The sequence below is a fragment of the Scatophagus argus genome, chromosome 19, assembly GCF_020382885.2.
Source record: "Scatophagus argus isolate fScaArg1 chromosome 19, fScaArg1.pri, whole genome shotgun sequence".
In the NCBI taxonomy this organism is placed as follows: domain Eukaryota; kingdom Metazoa; phylum Chordata; class Actinopteri; family Scatophagidae; genus Scatophagus; species Scatophagus argus.
The window spans coordinates 3,153,951-3,168,937 of NC_058511.1; the positions used below are offsets into that span (position 1 = coordinate 3,153,951).

Genomic DNA, 14,987 nt, shown 5'->3' on the forward strand with positions numbered 1-14,987 from the left:
ACCAGCCGTTCAGTCTCCTGTATCTCCGATTCACAAGTTAAGGAAAAGCGGCTAATGCTTAAGCTAGCTAGAGCTCAGTGCCAGACAGTGTTAACAGTGTAGCGTGGCTCCTTTAAGAAATACAGCAGTACTTATGTGCACGAGTGGTGAAGCAAGAGACCGAGTGGCAAGTGATGGCGTGTGTGCGCAGAGATAGCTTTAAGTTTTAGTCACAGTTGGTTGGTAAACAAATGCTCCGACTTCTCGAGACCAAGCAGAACTCGTGTGTGCCGTTTCGCCGCTGTTTGTAAAGTGAAGGCTTTAGCCCTGCAGCAGAAGCTTTGGCACAGGAGGAAGCTCCCTCCTGCTGCCCCTCCACGGTCCTGAAACTGAGCACGGAAAAGGTTAAAAAGAGGCAAAAAGAGGTAATTTATCAAATTTCTGTGAAAATTTATAAGCATACTATAAAATGACATGAGTAACTGGCATTTGTTTTTCATGTAAGTGTGCTGAGTAAAATTAGTCAGTCAGTTAAGTTAAGTAAAATATGTCAGATAAAGTTGGGTGTACAGCTCATTTTCACTCATTATTTGTAGATCTTTCCTTGCTTGCTTTATTTTTAGGGGAAACTGTAAAGTTTAATAATTTCTTTTATTATGAAAGTAAAGATTTTGCATTGAAGAAAAGTTGATTTTTGTTTGTAGATGCTGTCAGTTATAAAAATCGGAACACTTCCAAAGATATTGGAAACGGGAATCGGTGAAGAAAATTGCCGTTGATGCACCTCTAGTCTGTAGGTAACGTCTTCTTTATGCATCTTCCACTGGATCTTACTTTTCTGCTCCCACAGACAGATGGGAAAAGTGACTCTGGGCAACAGTCCACCAGCTGTAACTCACCACTGTACGCAGCTTTATGCTGTGTGTTCTATACACCAAGGAGTCTGGCTTACTGTAGTAGTGTGTGCATGTGTGTGTGCGCGTGTGTGTGGAGCTGTGTGCAGTCCAAGGTTATTTCTTACTCTTGGTAAACATCCTGGATCTGGGTGTACACAGATGGTGGGAAACAATGGACTGGAATTTAACAGGGCATTCAGCTGAGATTCACAAACTCTTACAGGACCACACCAATGTTTTCAAACCCATTTTCCACATATCATGTATACATTCCCCCTGACCATTTTCCAGAGTGTTTTCCATAGAGTTTTCAACATTTTCCACACGGCTTTTGCTTTCTGTGTTACAACATGAAAGGCCTTAATCTTGTTCGTGTCAGAGGTAATCCATCACAGTGTTTACAGATTAATTGGTAATGAAAGTTTAATTTGCAGCGCCAGTCATGTTTGTTTATTTTCTTTGACGAGTCTGCGTTGATGCTGCGTGCAGACTTTCTGACGAGTCTGTGCCTCTGACTGCATTAACATACAGCAATAACACTGACATGTTGACGTGAGGCAGATGTAGAACAAATAAAGTGAGTGAAAGAAATACCGCTGTGGTATTTAGCTTGGTTTGCTTTGTTCTTAATGGAACAGAACCACGGATGAGAAGATGCAGCTGACCAGACCTGGGTTTTGATGCACCTTTCTGCATAAATGTGCATACAGCCATGTGGGACTTTGTTGTTGCACTGTGTCTGGAGATGGTGTGAGTCTTTCACTCGCATTTACTTGTAGTAGATACAAGCAAACTGAAAAAATAATTACGTTCAGGAGCATGTGTACTCCTCAGGGGGGGGAGGCTGAGCAGTGAAACTATGCATGTGTTGATACAGATTGAGAAAAGGCATAGACATTTTGTCTTTGATGTGCCTCAAACACACCGTCAGCACATTGCTGCACCTGTACGTTCAAGTCAAGCAAGTGCTTTTTTTCCTTTGGCAAAATACATAGAAGTGGGAAATGTAACCCCATCTGTGCTGTCCTGATTTCTCTAAGAAACAATGTTAAAGCAGTTAAATAATTTATTATTAAGACAGGATTTTAAATCATAAACTGTGTTTGGTGTTGAAACACCAGCCAAAGACTCGTGAACCCTCCTCAGACGCAGTTTGATTCATTTGGTTTAGATCAGAGGTTTTCAGACTGGGAGGCCGGCCTCTCCAGTGGGCTCCAAACAGTTTCAGGGGACCCTCAAGTGAATGGAAGTGAAAAAATATTGCAATAGTGAATATGCTCATTATTAAATCCACTTCACATAGAATAGCCTAAATTTGTCTACTAGTACTTTAGACGAATTTTATTGTAAAATATTGAGTACAGACCTATTTTATGTATTCTGAAGTTATGTGAAAACGGCAACACCAGGCGATCACAACTCAGTTGTATCTATGGGATCAAATAACAATCACGACCCCACAGCTTTCCAGGAGCTGAGAGGAACTTGAAGCAGGTTAACTAAGGGGAGATGAAGGGGGTGCCATTTTCCAAGCTTTGTCTGAGGGGAGGCCCACAGTCTGAGACTGTCGAAACCACAGGTTTAGATAAATTATGCATGCAGACAGACTAACATTGTGTTTGGAAAAGTAATACTGCAGCAGTCTCTCAAAATAAGCAATGTAAATCACCGTAAATGTGCTGGTTATGAAATATCACATGTAGAAAATTACCTGATTTAAAGGGGCGAAGGATCATCACAGATAATTAACAATCACACAGTATCGGCATGGATATTGTTTATCAATAGCAGAATAATGGCAGAGTCAGTTTGTTTATTGATTGAATTAAGAGTAAGCTGACCCTCAGCCTGACCTCGTGTGGAGGCCACGTGCAGACACGTTCAGAAAGAAATGCTGCTCAATTGAACCTGCTGTCTGGGATGCAGTGAAGCTGCACGCTGGCGATCGTGATGGCATACAAGATTCCACCTGTCCACATGTCATCACGTGTGACGTACAATCCAGGAGTCAGGGGGTGCACCGTGGCCCCGACTGACTGACGCTGTATACATTCTCTCCTCATGTCCTATATTCCAGAGGGTGGGCCGTAGCAACAGTGACTGAGCAGCTTCTCATGGGCCGTACCAAGTCAGTCAGCAGAGAGGGGTCACGCTGTGTGCATGAGCAGGGTGGTGAGAAAATATTTTCTGTTTCACCTGTCTTCCAAGTATGCATGTAAAAAAAAAAAAAAAAAAGTATGAAGTTGTCTGTGGGCATGACGTGGATAGTTTTAGTGTGCACCATCTCTGCATGTCAAAGAAGCTGAAATAATGAAAATGCAGATGAGTGATAGCTTGTATGTACATGAGGTGGACTCATAAGGATAATAATGCATCTTTGTGTCAGTGTGGCTCCCTCCATCTTTTACTCTCTCCTCCCTCTTCTCCCCTGCTAATTCACATTCATTGCTCCCCTTCTTGGTGGTCTCTTCCTTACCCCCCCCCCATGCAAGCCATACACTGCCACTACTGAGTGTGTGTGTGTGTGTGTGTGTGTGAGAGAAGTGATTAGTAAAGCTTGTGGAATGAACCGAAGGAGGAGGAAGCTTTGAGAGAAAGACAAACCTAAAGATATTGAGACAGCAGGCGGCTGTAATGGAGAGCCTGTGGGAGCGTTGGGCTGTGTTTTTCAGCTCTCTGGCTCTGTTTCGTTGTCGCTGCCACTACTGCTGCTTGTTCTTCTTCCTCTTCGGTGACTGAAGGCTCCACCATACGTCACATATCAAGGGCGGGGGGGCTGTGAGGTCAGAAGGTGCAAGAAGCTGACCCGGCCTACAGGTGTGTGGATCAGTTGTTTAACTTGCGTGTGTTTTTTCACCTTCGCTTTTGCTTTGCTGCAAGACTGCTGTGTGTGGAAGTGTGACCGAGGCTGTGCTAAAACTGCAGCTGTAACCGCTCCAGTTATGATTATTTTAGTCACGTGTAACACGGGGAGGATGTATGAGAACAAGCTGTGAAAGCTGTCATATGTCTTTTAAATCTAATGTATGTGCAAGCCATTTGAATTGCCATTCAGAAAAGGTCACTGAAGGCCTCAGTTTAGCAGCAGAGAATATTAATCTTTATGTTTTAAGCATAATAACTGGCTGCATGAACAGATGCATCAAGCAGATGCATCAGGCAGTAATTTGTCAGCCAGAGAGAAAAGAGAACAAAATGTCAGTCTTACTGCAGAAATGCAGAAATATATATATATATATATATATATATATACACACACACACACACATAAAGGAGAAAGTGGCTCATGCGATTATTTTAATTTCTTTTTCATCGCTGGGTGGTGTTAGTCCGCAGATTCAAATTACTGATCGAGGCTCTTGAATGTTGAAGAAAGACGATGATGAAAGACCGCTGCTTTTCCACGTTGTAGTAGGAGTAATAATGGAGAAGTCGCAGTTAAAATGCCAGAGCCAGTACTTTACCAACATTTGGGTTTATATGTGTTGCTAAGAAGTTGTTCATGCATGCGTGAAAGTCCGCACTTTACTGGGTGTAAATTGTTTAATAACAGGATATGGGTGTTTTGAAAAATCAGTTTAACGGTTAATGTGGAACAGGTGCTGGCTTCCCCTCTGCGGTGCATGTTTATAGCAGAGTGAGGCACTCTGTATAAGTCCATTATGTATATACTGCATGCTGCTGTTGCTGCTGCCGCCCTCTGTATGATGGCAAGACAGCTTGAAAAGTCAAAAAGAGAGGACCTCACCTGTCATAAGGTGATAAAACCATGTCTCAACGTTGTGGCTGATTTGGGTTTTGTGGGTTGTGATTTGTTCCAGCACTTCCTGTTGATGCTTGGTCTGATTGAGATCTGGGGGGTTCGGGTCAGCACCTTCAACTCTTTGTCCTGTTCTTCAGGCTGTTACCAGAGTGTGTCGACGTGTTGTGTCCTGCTGGAGCTGCACTATCATCGGTAAAGGGGGGTGTACTTGGTCTGCTTCCACATGAATGCCAGGAGCCAAGCCCAGCAGAGCGTTGCTTTGTAAAGAGATGATCATTGTTATTCACCTGTCAGTGGTTGTAATGTGGTGGCTGATGGATGTCGCTGCGTCTCTGTTGGTCAGATCACAGAAATGATTGCAGCCTGTCTTTGTTTTCCCTGGGCTGCTTCCCAGTCTGTTTCAACCCTCATCCAGTCCAGAAGCAGGTGCTGATGCACTTCAAGCTGTTTGGTTATTCCCAAAAACCTCTGAGGAAGAACTTTTGCTCTGCAGCAGTTTAGTTACAATAACTAAGCTTGCATTAGCTAACGACTCTCCAGAAGAGAAGCCAAACAGTTTTATCACTGTGAGTGTGATTAATATTAATCAGCATTTTTGCCAGAAAACATTTTAGGATGTAAAGGCTTGTGCATTGGAGTGAGTGTGTGTGGTGTATTAGAAAATATCCATGGACAAGCGAAAAGAGAACTCCTGCACACTGTCCTTTAGCTTTATTTTTAAAAAGTGTTTTGTTAAAGGACAGGGTGCATTAAAAAAACATGTTGTGCAAGGCGGACGAGTTTATCAACTGCATACACTTAAAGCCAAATCGCTCATGCTGCTTCGGTCTGTAAGGAAATGGATTGTTAGGTTTGTTATGAACACACAGCTGGAGCATAATCATGTGTTTGAACTGATAAATAAATTCATCCATACAGGGTTGTAGTGCAGCACATGTAGTTGTGGTTGCCTGGTATGAAATAAAACTCCTCTACCTTATTTTCGCTCTTTAGTGAAAAGCTGTTGATCTGTTGTCAGAAATACACAGATGTCATTTGGACTTGTCAACATCACAAATGAACATGGAGGCACTTTGATTCTGGATGGATGGAGCCTCTCGCCTCTGCTTACAGCTGCTGTCACTTCACATTAGTTGATAATCAGAAAATTTGCCGTTTAATTGTCAGTCATTTTTTCAAGTGAAAGTGCCCCTAAATGTTTTGTTGCAGTTTCTGCATATACTATATAGACAAAAGTATTGGTACACCTGATCATCACACCAATACACAGACAGCTTTGCAGCTCTAACAGCTTCCACTCTTCTGTGAAGGCTTTCCACAACATGTTGGAGTGTTTCTGTGGGAATTTGTGCCCATTCATGCAGTAGAGCATTTGTGAGGTCACACACTGATGTTGGACCAAAAGGCCTGGCTCACAATCTCTGTTCCAGTTCATCCCAAAGGTGTTGGATGGGGTTGAGGTCAGGGCTCTGTGTGGGCCAGTCAAGTTCTTCCACACCAAACTCATCCAACCATGTCTTTATGGAGCTTTGCTTTGTGCACTGGGGCACAGTCATGCTGGAATAGAAAAGGGCCTTCAACAAACTGTTGCCACAAAGTTGGAAGCATAGCATTGTCCAAAATGTCTTGGTATGCTGAAGCATTAAGATTTCCCTTCACTGGAAGTGAGGGGCTGAGCCCAAACCCTGAAACACAGCCCCATGAAGAGGGGTGTCTGGATACTTTTGTCTATGTAGTGTGTGCTAATTTTGATAAGCATTGTACTTAACGTCTACTCATGTCAGTGGGTCATCATGATAAGAGCAGACATAATAATGATGATGTTCTCTTCAGTAAGATGGAGAGAAAATATGCACTTATATCAACCAGCGTCATTTGGAAAATATCCGAATATCAAATGTTGTTTTGCAAAAATCCAATATCAGTTACATGTGACAGAGTTTGTTAGACAGAACAGGACAGTTGAATAACGTGCTGCTTTCTGAAATTTTATGGACGATTTTAATGAGAGATAGATTGGAAAAGAAAGAAAATACTCAATGGTTACTGCACCACTTTGCACAACTCTGTCACACACACACACACAAAACCCTGGTGCCTTTTGTTAAAAGCTGTGACGCGTGTTGTTTAGTGCAGAGCTTGTTTTGATAAATCGGTTTTCTCGTGTGATCACGTGACTTTGGGTTTCAGCTGATATTTAAGCACACGCTGAACCCGATCACTCAGAAACGGCTGAGGCTGATTTGTATTTTCACCGAGTGCCAATGTGCAGGCCGTGTTCTCATTCCTCGCTGTGGCGGGTAGATCTTTTTTAAGTGCTGCGTAGAGGAGAGGGGCCGAGGAGGAGAGGGGTGATTCAAGGTGAAATGTAAACGAGGCTAGTCAAGAAGGATTAGCGTCCTGTGGGCACCCGGCCCCGCGGTGGCAACCAAAACTGTGACAATGGCGGCTTGTTTGGGGTTTTTTTGTGTGTTTGTGTGTGTGTGTGGGTTGCCGGTGGATTTAAACCGTTTTGTGTGTGTCTTTAGTTTTTGTGTATGCCTGTGATTTTCAGATTTTTATTTAGGCGCTTACAGCACTGATGTGGTTTCACGGATTAAGAAGTCTGAGCCCATCTTTTGTCATCATGCGTGTTTATGCCTCCTAGTCCCTCTTTTTTGTTTTTTCGTTCTTTTACAGACCATGTTTTTGTCAACAGACGAAACAACAGGTTCGTGATGAAACAATAAACCCCGTCTGTCTCTCAGCTTTGTTAAACACAACTGAAATTCACTCTTTGCTCCTTTTTGCAGCTTTGCGTGCGTGTTTGCATCGATAAATTAGTTTTAAATTCAATTTCCGTTGCCAGCGAAAGGAATTTAACTCTGACATTTGGCTTAATGGATCGTGCAGGAACCCCGTTGACTGTCTTCTGTCCACGGTGTGCTTCATCGAATGTTGCAGCGTTTCCTGTTGTCATGGTTACCCTCCTGATGCAGCGAGGGGAGATGCAGGCTGTGGACTTGGTGGATAAAGTACAGGCACTGTTCCATTAAGGAAGATTGAAGAGGAATGTCAGAAACAGGCGAGACGGAATATTACTGAGGCTTTTCAATATAATTTCAATTAACGGCAATAATCGCACACGCTGCAGTGTTAGAAAACGTTTAGAGTCGAAGCAGCACCAACAGGAGGTTTTGTTGCAAAGCTGTTGTGACTGCACTGTTATTAATTGTATGTCACTTTGTGGATCTGATTTCATCCAAATACATATTTAAATGTTTATATGTGAATCAATCCAAATAAATACTATAATGGGAACTATTTAAATGAAATGTTTATTATTGTTATTATTGTTAAGTTAGCTTCACTGGTGACTTATTGTGTGTCATTTTGAGATAGACCCCCTCCTGTTTTAGATTATTTAATGTGCTGTGATGCCCCGACTTGTGACGTGGTGTATTTCTGTCAATGTTATCAAGAATATTAAAAAATTAGCAGTGGGCATCTGATGATTTTCAAATTGTGATCTGTCCTATAGGTGTCCACAGCCTTCTGTGGCGATATGTAATGTTCTCTTACTTCTGCTTTCAAAATTCCCTTGACCTCAATGATGAGCAGATCCACAGTCATGCAGCCGTCTGGATAGCTATGCTGATTGGACGAATGACTTCACGTCACTCTTCTACAGGTTGTCATCAAATATTATTTCTTTATTTTGGCCACATCGTCCAACCCCAAACTGCCAAATGGGCTTTATTCATAAATCATTTGTTCATGGTTGTTTGTTGCTTGATTTGTTGTAGTTAAAGTGTGGACCAGAAACAAACAAAGTGAGCCGTCTGTTCTGTGAACGTCACGACTGGCGTTATGCAGGTGTCCAAACATAAATCACTTTGGTGACAGTTTCAGGAGGTGCTTGTATCTCCTGCTCTGATCGCATTAAAAAGAACAATCAAACTGAAAAGCTGAGCTGTGGGGTTTAATTATTGCTCTAACTTTGTTGTTGACCTCTCTTTGCTTTGCTTTGTGTTCCTCTTCTGCAGGTCAGTTGAAGCTGAAAATGAGCGCAGTAGGGGAAAACCCTCTGGATCCTGCCACGCCAGAGTCACGCAAGAGGAAGGGCTCGCCATGCGACACATCAGGGCAAAGGTAAAGGCCCAGCTACGTGACAGGACATTACAAACACCAGGCAAAACACACACACACACACACACATTGTAGAGGCTCAACGCCCACATGTGAACTGAGGTGACGCGGTGTGCTCAGCAGCGTCGGCAACAAGTGGGGTGTAAAAGCAGCATCGGGTCCAGTGATGATCGGGATTCTTCTCATCTCTGCTTTGATGTAATGCTGTCATTTTGTGCCTCAGGGCCTCACAGCAACACTGTGTTGCTCCTTCTGACAGAAGGAAGAGATCTGACGTAAGCGTGATCGTAATGTGAAGCGCCGAAGCAAATGGAAAAATAATTTACATTCACCTCACAAACACACACACACACACAAATGCGAACGCTGTCATATAAACATATTTATTTGAGCATCATAATTGAATTAACAGAACACCTTGAAAGCTTTAAAGTTTTAAAGTTATACAGCAGCTTACCATAAACAAATCGACTCGTCAGAGTACCTTACAGGCAAAAACACAAGAAAAATAAACAAATAAGGTAAATATAAAACACAGACAAGTTTAATAAAAGTGTAGAAAAAAATCCTATTTGATAAAATAAGTAACACTGAAGAGTTTAAAGCAAGAGAGAAAGAAGTACAGACTGACTGCTTGAAGTCAGTTCTGTGTTTAACTGGGAGTCAATGTGAGGATCTAAGAATGTGAGAAATGTGTTTGTGTTCTAATAGCAGCATTTTGAATTAGCTTCAACTCCCCAATAGCCAATAGGAAGTCATTGCGATTTCACTGTATTTGCTGCTCTTTTTGTATGTATTTGTATGTATAAATAAAGGAATTCTGATTTTAGGTTTAGGTTTATTTTTATATTCTAGATATATCTTTTCTTCTATTTTTCATTATAATATTTTTTGTCCTGTAGATGTCATATGTTGGTTGGAGCAACTGCAACAAACCTAATTTCCCCCAGGATCAGTATTCTGTAAAGTATAAGTATTAGTAAAGTATTCTGATTCTGATACCCAATAATGTACCGATTTCCTTAAAATGCAACAAAATATGCACCCAAAATGGTCCCAAATGTAACCCATTAATGTTGTAATTTGACCAGTAGTGTAATAAAATGTCCCTGCTGATCAAGTGTCAAACTCAAGTCCGGATCAATGGGAAGTGAACCTGCCCGAACACATGCTGATTGGTTGTTGTGTGAGGATCTTTGTGTTTAGGTGTTTAGACACCAACACGTCTCATCGCAGTATCAGTCAGGACATTTTACTGCTTTATTCAAAGTTAATACATGAATAGGTTCTGCTACGTTTTTAATCAGTTGCAGATGCTAGTGGATTTTTTTTTATTTATTTATTTATTTTTTTTCCACTTATTTATTTGCATTCCACTCAGTTCATATTTTTTAGGACATTAGAGCTGAAATTGCAGTATCTTTTGCATCGCTCGTAGGGCAAAATAAATTTTGGAGACCGAATGAGCGATCTACTGATTGAGAAACTGATCGGCTGATTAGTTAGGCAACAAACATTTGTCGCAGCCATGGAGAAACATCAGACATTAGTTACACAAACATTGTTAGATAACGTGATGCCCCAGAGAGATTATTGAATGAAAGTTGTTAAATCATATAAACAGTATTATCTTGCCCGTGGCTAATCTACTCCCTGTGGTGAAGGTATTTTTAGGAATCTAAACACACGCTTGTCACATTGCCGTGTAGTTGTGGACCCTGTGACTCACAAAGGCACATCGCTCACTTGCATTTTAAGCACGGCGGAGACTCTGAGAGGCCTGTGAATGCTGTCTTGTGCGTGGAATCTTGTATGTGTGTAGGCTGAATAAATAAGCAGGGGAAACGTAAAATCTTATCGCAGCTTCCGCCCTGATGTTCGGCTTAGGGTTGGATGCAGCTTTAAGGTTAGGGTAGGTTGTTAGTCAGGTCATGTAGTGGCTGAGGAATGAATGTTTTCAGTGTACCGTGTGTGTGTGTGTGTGTGTCTCTGTGTCTCTATAAGGCCCAGTAGCTGATGTAAGCTGATGTAAGAGCCCAGCTAGCATTTCTACAGCAACTACACGCAGCCACTGACCTGCGCATTCACACAGCAGCACGCGTCCTCCCCCTCCCTCCCCCTTCCTCCCCCTCCCTCCCTCCCTCGGTCACCACGCCTGTGTGTTCTGGCTGGCCAACGCACTGACCTACTTTTGCTGTTGTCGTTTCACACACACACACACACACACACACACACACACACACACACACACACACTCACATATACACACACATTCCTTTTTTCATGTTTACCACATACCTTGCTGTAACTCGTTGGGTTGGAAGTATGTTATTGGAACTGGAGAATGAAGTTAAGCTCGAGGTTGTGCACGGAGCCCAAAGAGAGTGGATTTAAAGGCAGATTTAAGTTGCTTTTTAAATATCTGGTGTCAGTGTTCGACTTCCTTCACATATTGCAGAATCGTGTTACAGGCAGCTGAGTGTTAAAGTGCTGAACCTGAAAAGCACATTGTGATGTTACCTGTACATCACCTGAGACGCTGATAATCTAAACCACCTGTTGTTATGATAAAGGCACAAGCGTCAGTTCACATTCATGAAGTCATCATTTTGAACTGTGGTTTCAGTGCTCCAGTAAACTACATTTAATTAAGAGTAATGAAGTCCAGTACAAATTATGGTCACAACAAGCAGTTATTTTCTTTATTTGTTCATTTACTGAACTTATTTTCTTAATTGATCAATTAATAATTTGCTGTGCAGAAGGTCAGCAGTTGGCAAAAAGGTATTACGCAAAAGTCCAAAGTGTTTTCTGATACTGTGTGGAATCACTGCATCAGTTTTAAATGACATGCAAAGATTTGTGGCTTTGGTTCATTTTGTGCATTGCAGTGAATTCTGTCATTTTATTCTAATTTCCTGTTATTGTTTCGGTTTTTTCAGCCTCTGAAATGCGTGAGCTGTACGACCGGCAGTCCACAACACATTCAGTTTATTCTCACTGAAATTTAGTACGTGTTTTAAAAAAAAAGATGCCTGAAAAGATTAATCAAATACTAAAATAGTTGCCTGTTACTTTCCTGCCCATCGACTAATCTGTTGGAAAACAAACAGTTTAAAATCTCCTCCTCTCCGCCTCCATCTCCCCCCGTCCCGCCGTCTTCCTCTTGTCTTCCTCTCAGCTTATTAAAGTTCTACTTGTCTCAGCACATCCTCTGCTCTCTCGTCAGCTTCCTATTTTTGCCTTCTCACCTCCTCACTCTTCTGTCACCCACAGAAACAGCACAACAGTTTGACGTGTTAAGGTAATAACAACATGCAGTTCTCACTGTGGGCCTTTTCCCACACGCAGATCAGGTTTTCATGCAGTTATTTCATTTTTAATTCACCGTGCCAGTGGCAGCCGAGGCCTGAGGCATCATGGGCTTTTGGATGGTCCCTCCCATTGTTGTGAATGTGATATCTCATGAACACCTTGTTGGCATTTCTTCATATTTAGCACAAACATCCGCTTGGACCCAATAATGAACTGATTAAATTTTGGTGGCTAAAAAGTCAAGGTTACAGAAACCTCACATCCATCCCATTCTCGTGAATGCGACACCTCAGGAACCTTTTGTGTTGTCAAATAGTGTTCCTGGTGAGCAAGTTGTTTTCAGGTTTAAATGGCTGGAATGATTCATCAACACAAAAATGCCAAACATTTGAAGTTTCTCTGTCGTGAAGATTTGCTTCTTCTTCCTGTCTTATGTCTATTATCTTTTCCTCAGTCTAAATTTTTGACAAAAAATCACATTTAAAACTCATAGCTGTCTACAGCTGCTGTGTATTCATTCATTTATTTATTTATTTCTGTCTGTCCGTCCGTCCTGCAGTGTGGAGAAGCGGAGACGAGAGCTGGAGTGCCGCTACATCGAGGAGCTGGCGGAGCTGCTGTCATCCAACATGGGCGACATCGCCAGCCTCAGCGTCAAGCCCGACAAGTGCCACATCCTCAAGAGCACTGTGGACCAAATCCAGCAGATGAAACGGCGTGAGCAAGGTGAAGGAAGGCGCGCTCACACACACACACACACACACACACACACACACAGGACTGATGTGTGAGGCGCTTAACCACATACATTTGCATACATGTCACACATCACTTCTCACCTTCTCATATTCATGTTTTAGAAATGAATTTCTTTTCCAAATTGTAGATGTTCTGACAACAGTCTGTCCTCAGTGGATTTTTCAGTTTTCCGTTTCTATCACAGATCGACATTCAGAAATCATGAATCTTGTGTGGAATGTGAGGTCTGTTTGATGATAGTCTTTAAGGTCTTTCTAGGTGCCTTACAGTTGTTTGTCCGTACACGTTGTAAACGTAGGAATTAAAAAAGTATTTTCCAGGACATTTCTGTGTCCATATTCAGATTTCTGAATTGCGTTTGTCTCCTCCACGCAGAGAAAGCAGCTCTTCTGTCTCCAGATGACGACGTGCAGAAGAGCGACATCTCCTCCAGTAGCCAGGGGCTGGTGGAGAAAGAGGCACTGGGGCCCATGCTGCTAGAGGTAAACAACACACACACACACACACACACACCTTCTCCTGTGATGTGATTTTTACTCCAGCACAACACACACACACACACACACGCAGTCTGATTCTCTTCTCGCTCCTCCTCCTCCTCGTTCAGGCCCTTGATGGGTTTTTCTTCGTCGTGAACCGGGAGGGCCGCATCGTCTTTGTTTCCGAGAACGTGACGAGTTACCTTGGATACACTCAGGAGGAGCTGATGACCTCGAGCGTCTACAGCATCCTCCATGTGGGAGACCACAATGAATTTGTTCGCAGTCTGCTGCCCAAAAGCCTGGGTGAGTGAGCTGGGAACTGTGGGTTTTAACTGAGAACACTGGCTGTGCATGCATCTGCTGTCAAGTGCTTTATATGCTACGTTTAAGAATGCCAGTGGTTATTATTCTTTAAGATATTTCGCTATTACATTTTTGGTATCTTTACCTTTGACAGTTTCCATACCAACGAAAGGAGGCATTTAAAGTTCAGGGATGCTTTGGCTGAAGCATCAGTATGCAGTCCTCAGTACAGATAATTAACTTTTACTTTATTGATGAAAAATCCTGTTGTACAGCTGTGACCAACTATAGAAATTTTACAGACTTTCTGCACTATTGCTATTCTAATATTTGGCTACAACCTTGAGAAGAGATTGCAATGTAGTTTACGTTGCAATCTCTTCTGGGGGGGGTTAAGGACAAAAGACAACGGTGCAGTCGAGGACAAGGTTGAACAGTTGGATTTTCTGTTGATCTTGTAATCTCTTTTAATATTGTGCCTGTCGCTGCAGCCCTCATTTCTCCTTGGAAACAGACACCCTTCAAAACTTCAGAGAAACTTAGACAGTTAAACATGCATATCGTTCTTACAGGACCGTCTTTCAGCGTGTGATTTCACGGTGCTTTGTTTTAGGAACTGTTTCAACAGTTGGGCAAAATGAGGAAAATACACAAAACAAAGAAGTGCTTATGACTGCTTCGCCAGAGTTGTTGGAGATGACAATCAAGGACTGTTCTTCATAATATGGTGTGTGGCATCTGCAAATCTCCGCTGAGCTAATTTTGAGCCAGGAGTGATTACTTTAAATTAACCATGAACGAGATAAGCATCTTCAAGCAGCCTTGAAAAATACATTTGAAATGAGGCAAGAGGACATTTGGCAGGAAACACGTTGGCGCACAAACATCACTTCGCAGTCCAATGCAAGAAATCAGATGTCAGTTTTTTGTTACATGTCACAAATGGCCTAAATTGCTTATAAATTTGTGAGACTTGAAGGGCTTGCACAAGCACATGCATTGATTCTGAGAATGGCAAAATGCACCAAAACTCCAGCGTCGGTTGGGTTCTGCCTTTAACATTTTCCCAAGGGAAGTGTTCATTGTGTTTTCAGTGATCAGCACTAAACCCTGCGTGTATTATCCTTTTTGTCCAGTTAACGGTGTGCCGTGGCCACAGGAACCTGGCCGAAGAAACAGCCACACCTTTAACTGTCGCATGCTGAAGAGGCCGCCGGACGAGGTGGATTCAGAAAATCCGGAGGCTCGGCAGCAGTACGAGATCATGCAGTGTTTCACCGTCTCCCAGCCGCGGAGCGTGCAGGAGGAGGGGGAGGGTATGTCCGTCCGTTTCCATCCTTTTTATGCTTCCACACTGGCCAG

The 14,987-nt window shown here is 42.5% G+C and overlaps 1 protein-coding gene across 4 annotated transcripts in view; it reads left to right on the forward strand.

The window, feature by feature from the left end:
• The window catches only part of ncoa1 (nuclear receptor coactivator 1), a 51,556-nt gene that overhangs the window by 16,618 nt on the left and 19,951 nt on the right, over positions 1-14,987 (forward strand). For 2 of the 4 annotated variants that reach the window (XM_046372292.1, XM_046372294.1), the window contains exons 3-7: positions 8,664-8,769; positions 12,641-12,807; positions 13,216-13,322; positions 13,448-13,625; positions 14,762-14,941. In XM_046372292.1, the coding sequence (XP_046228248.1) occupies positions 8,681-8,769; positions 12,641-12,807; positions 13,216-13,322; positions 13,448-13,625; positions 14,762-14,941 (721 nt within the window). In that variant the 5' untranslated portion in view covers positions 8,664-8,680. Of the gene's footprint in view, positions 1-7,893; positions 8,309-8,663; positions 8,770-12,640; positions 12,808-13,215; positions 13,323-13,447; positions 13,626-14,761; positions 14,942-14,987 lie in introns of those variants that run through there. The other 2 variants (XM_046372291.1, XM_046372290.1) reach the window with 2 other exon arrangements.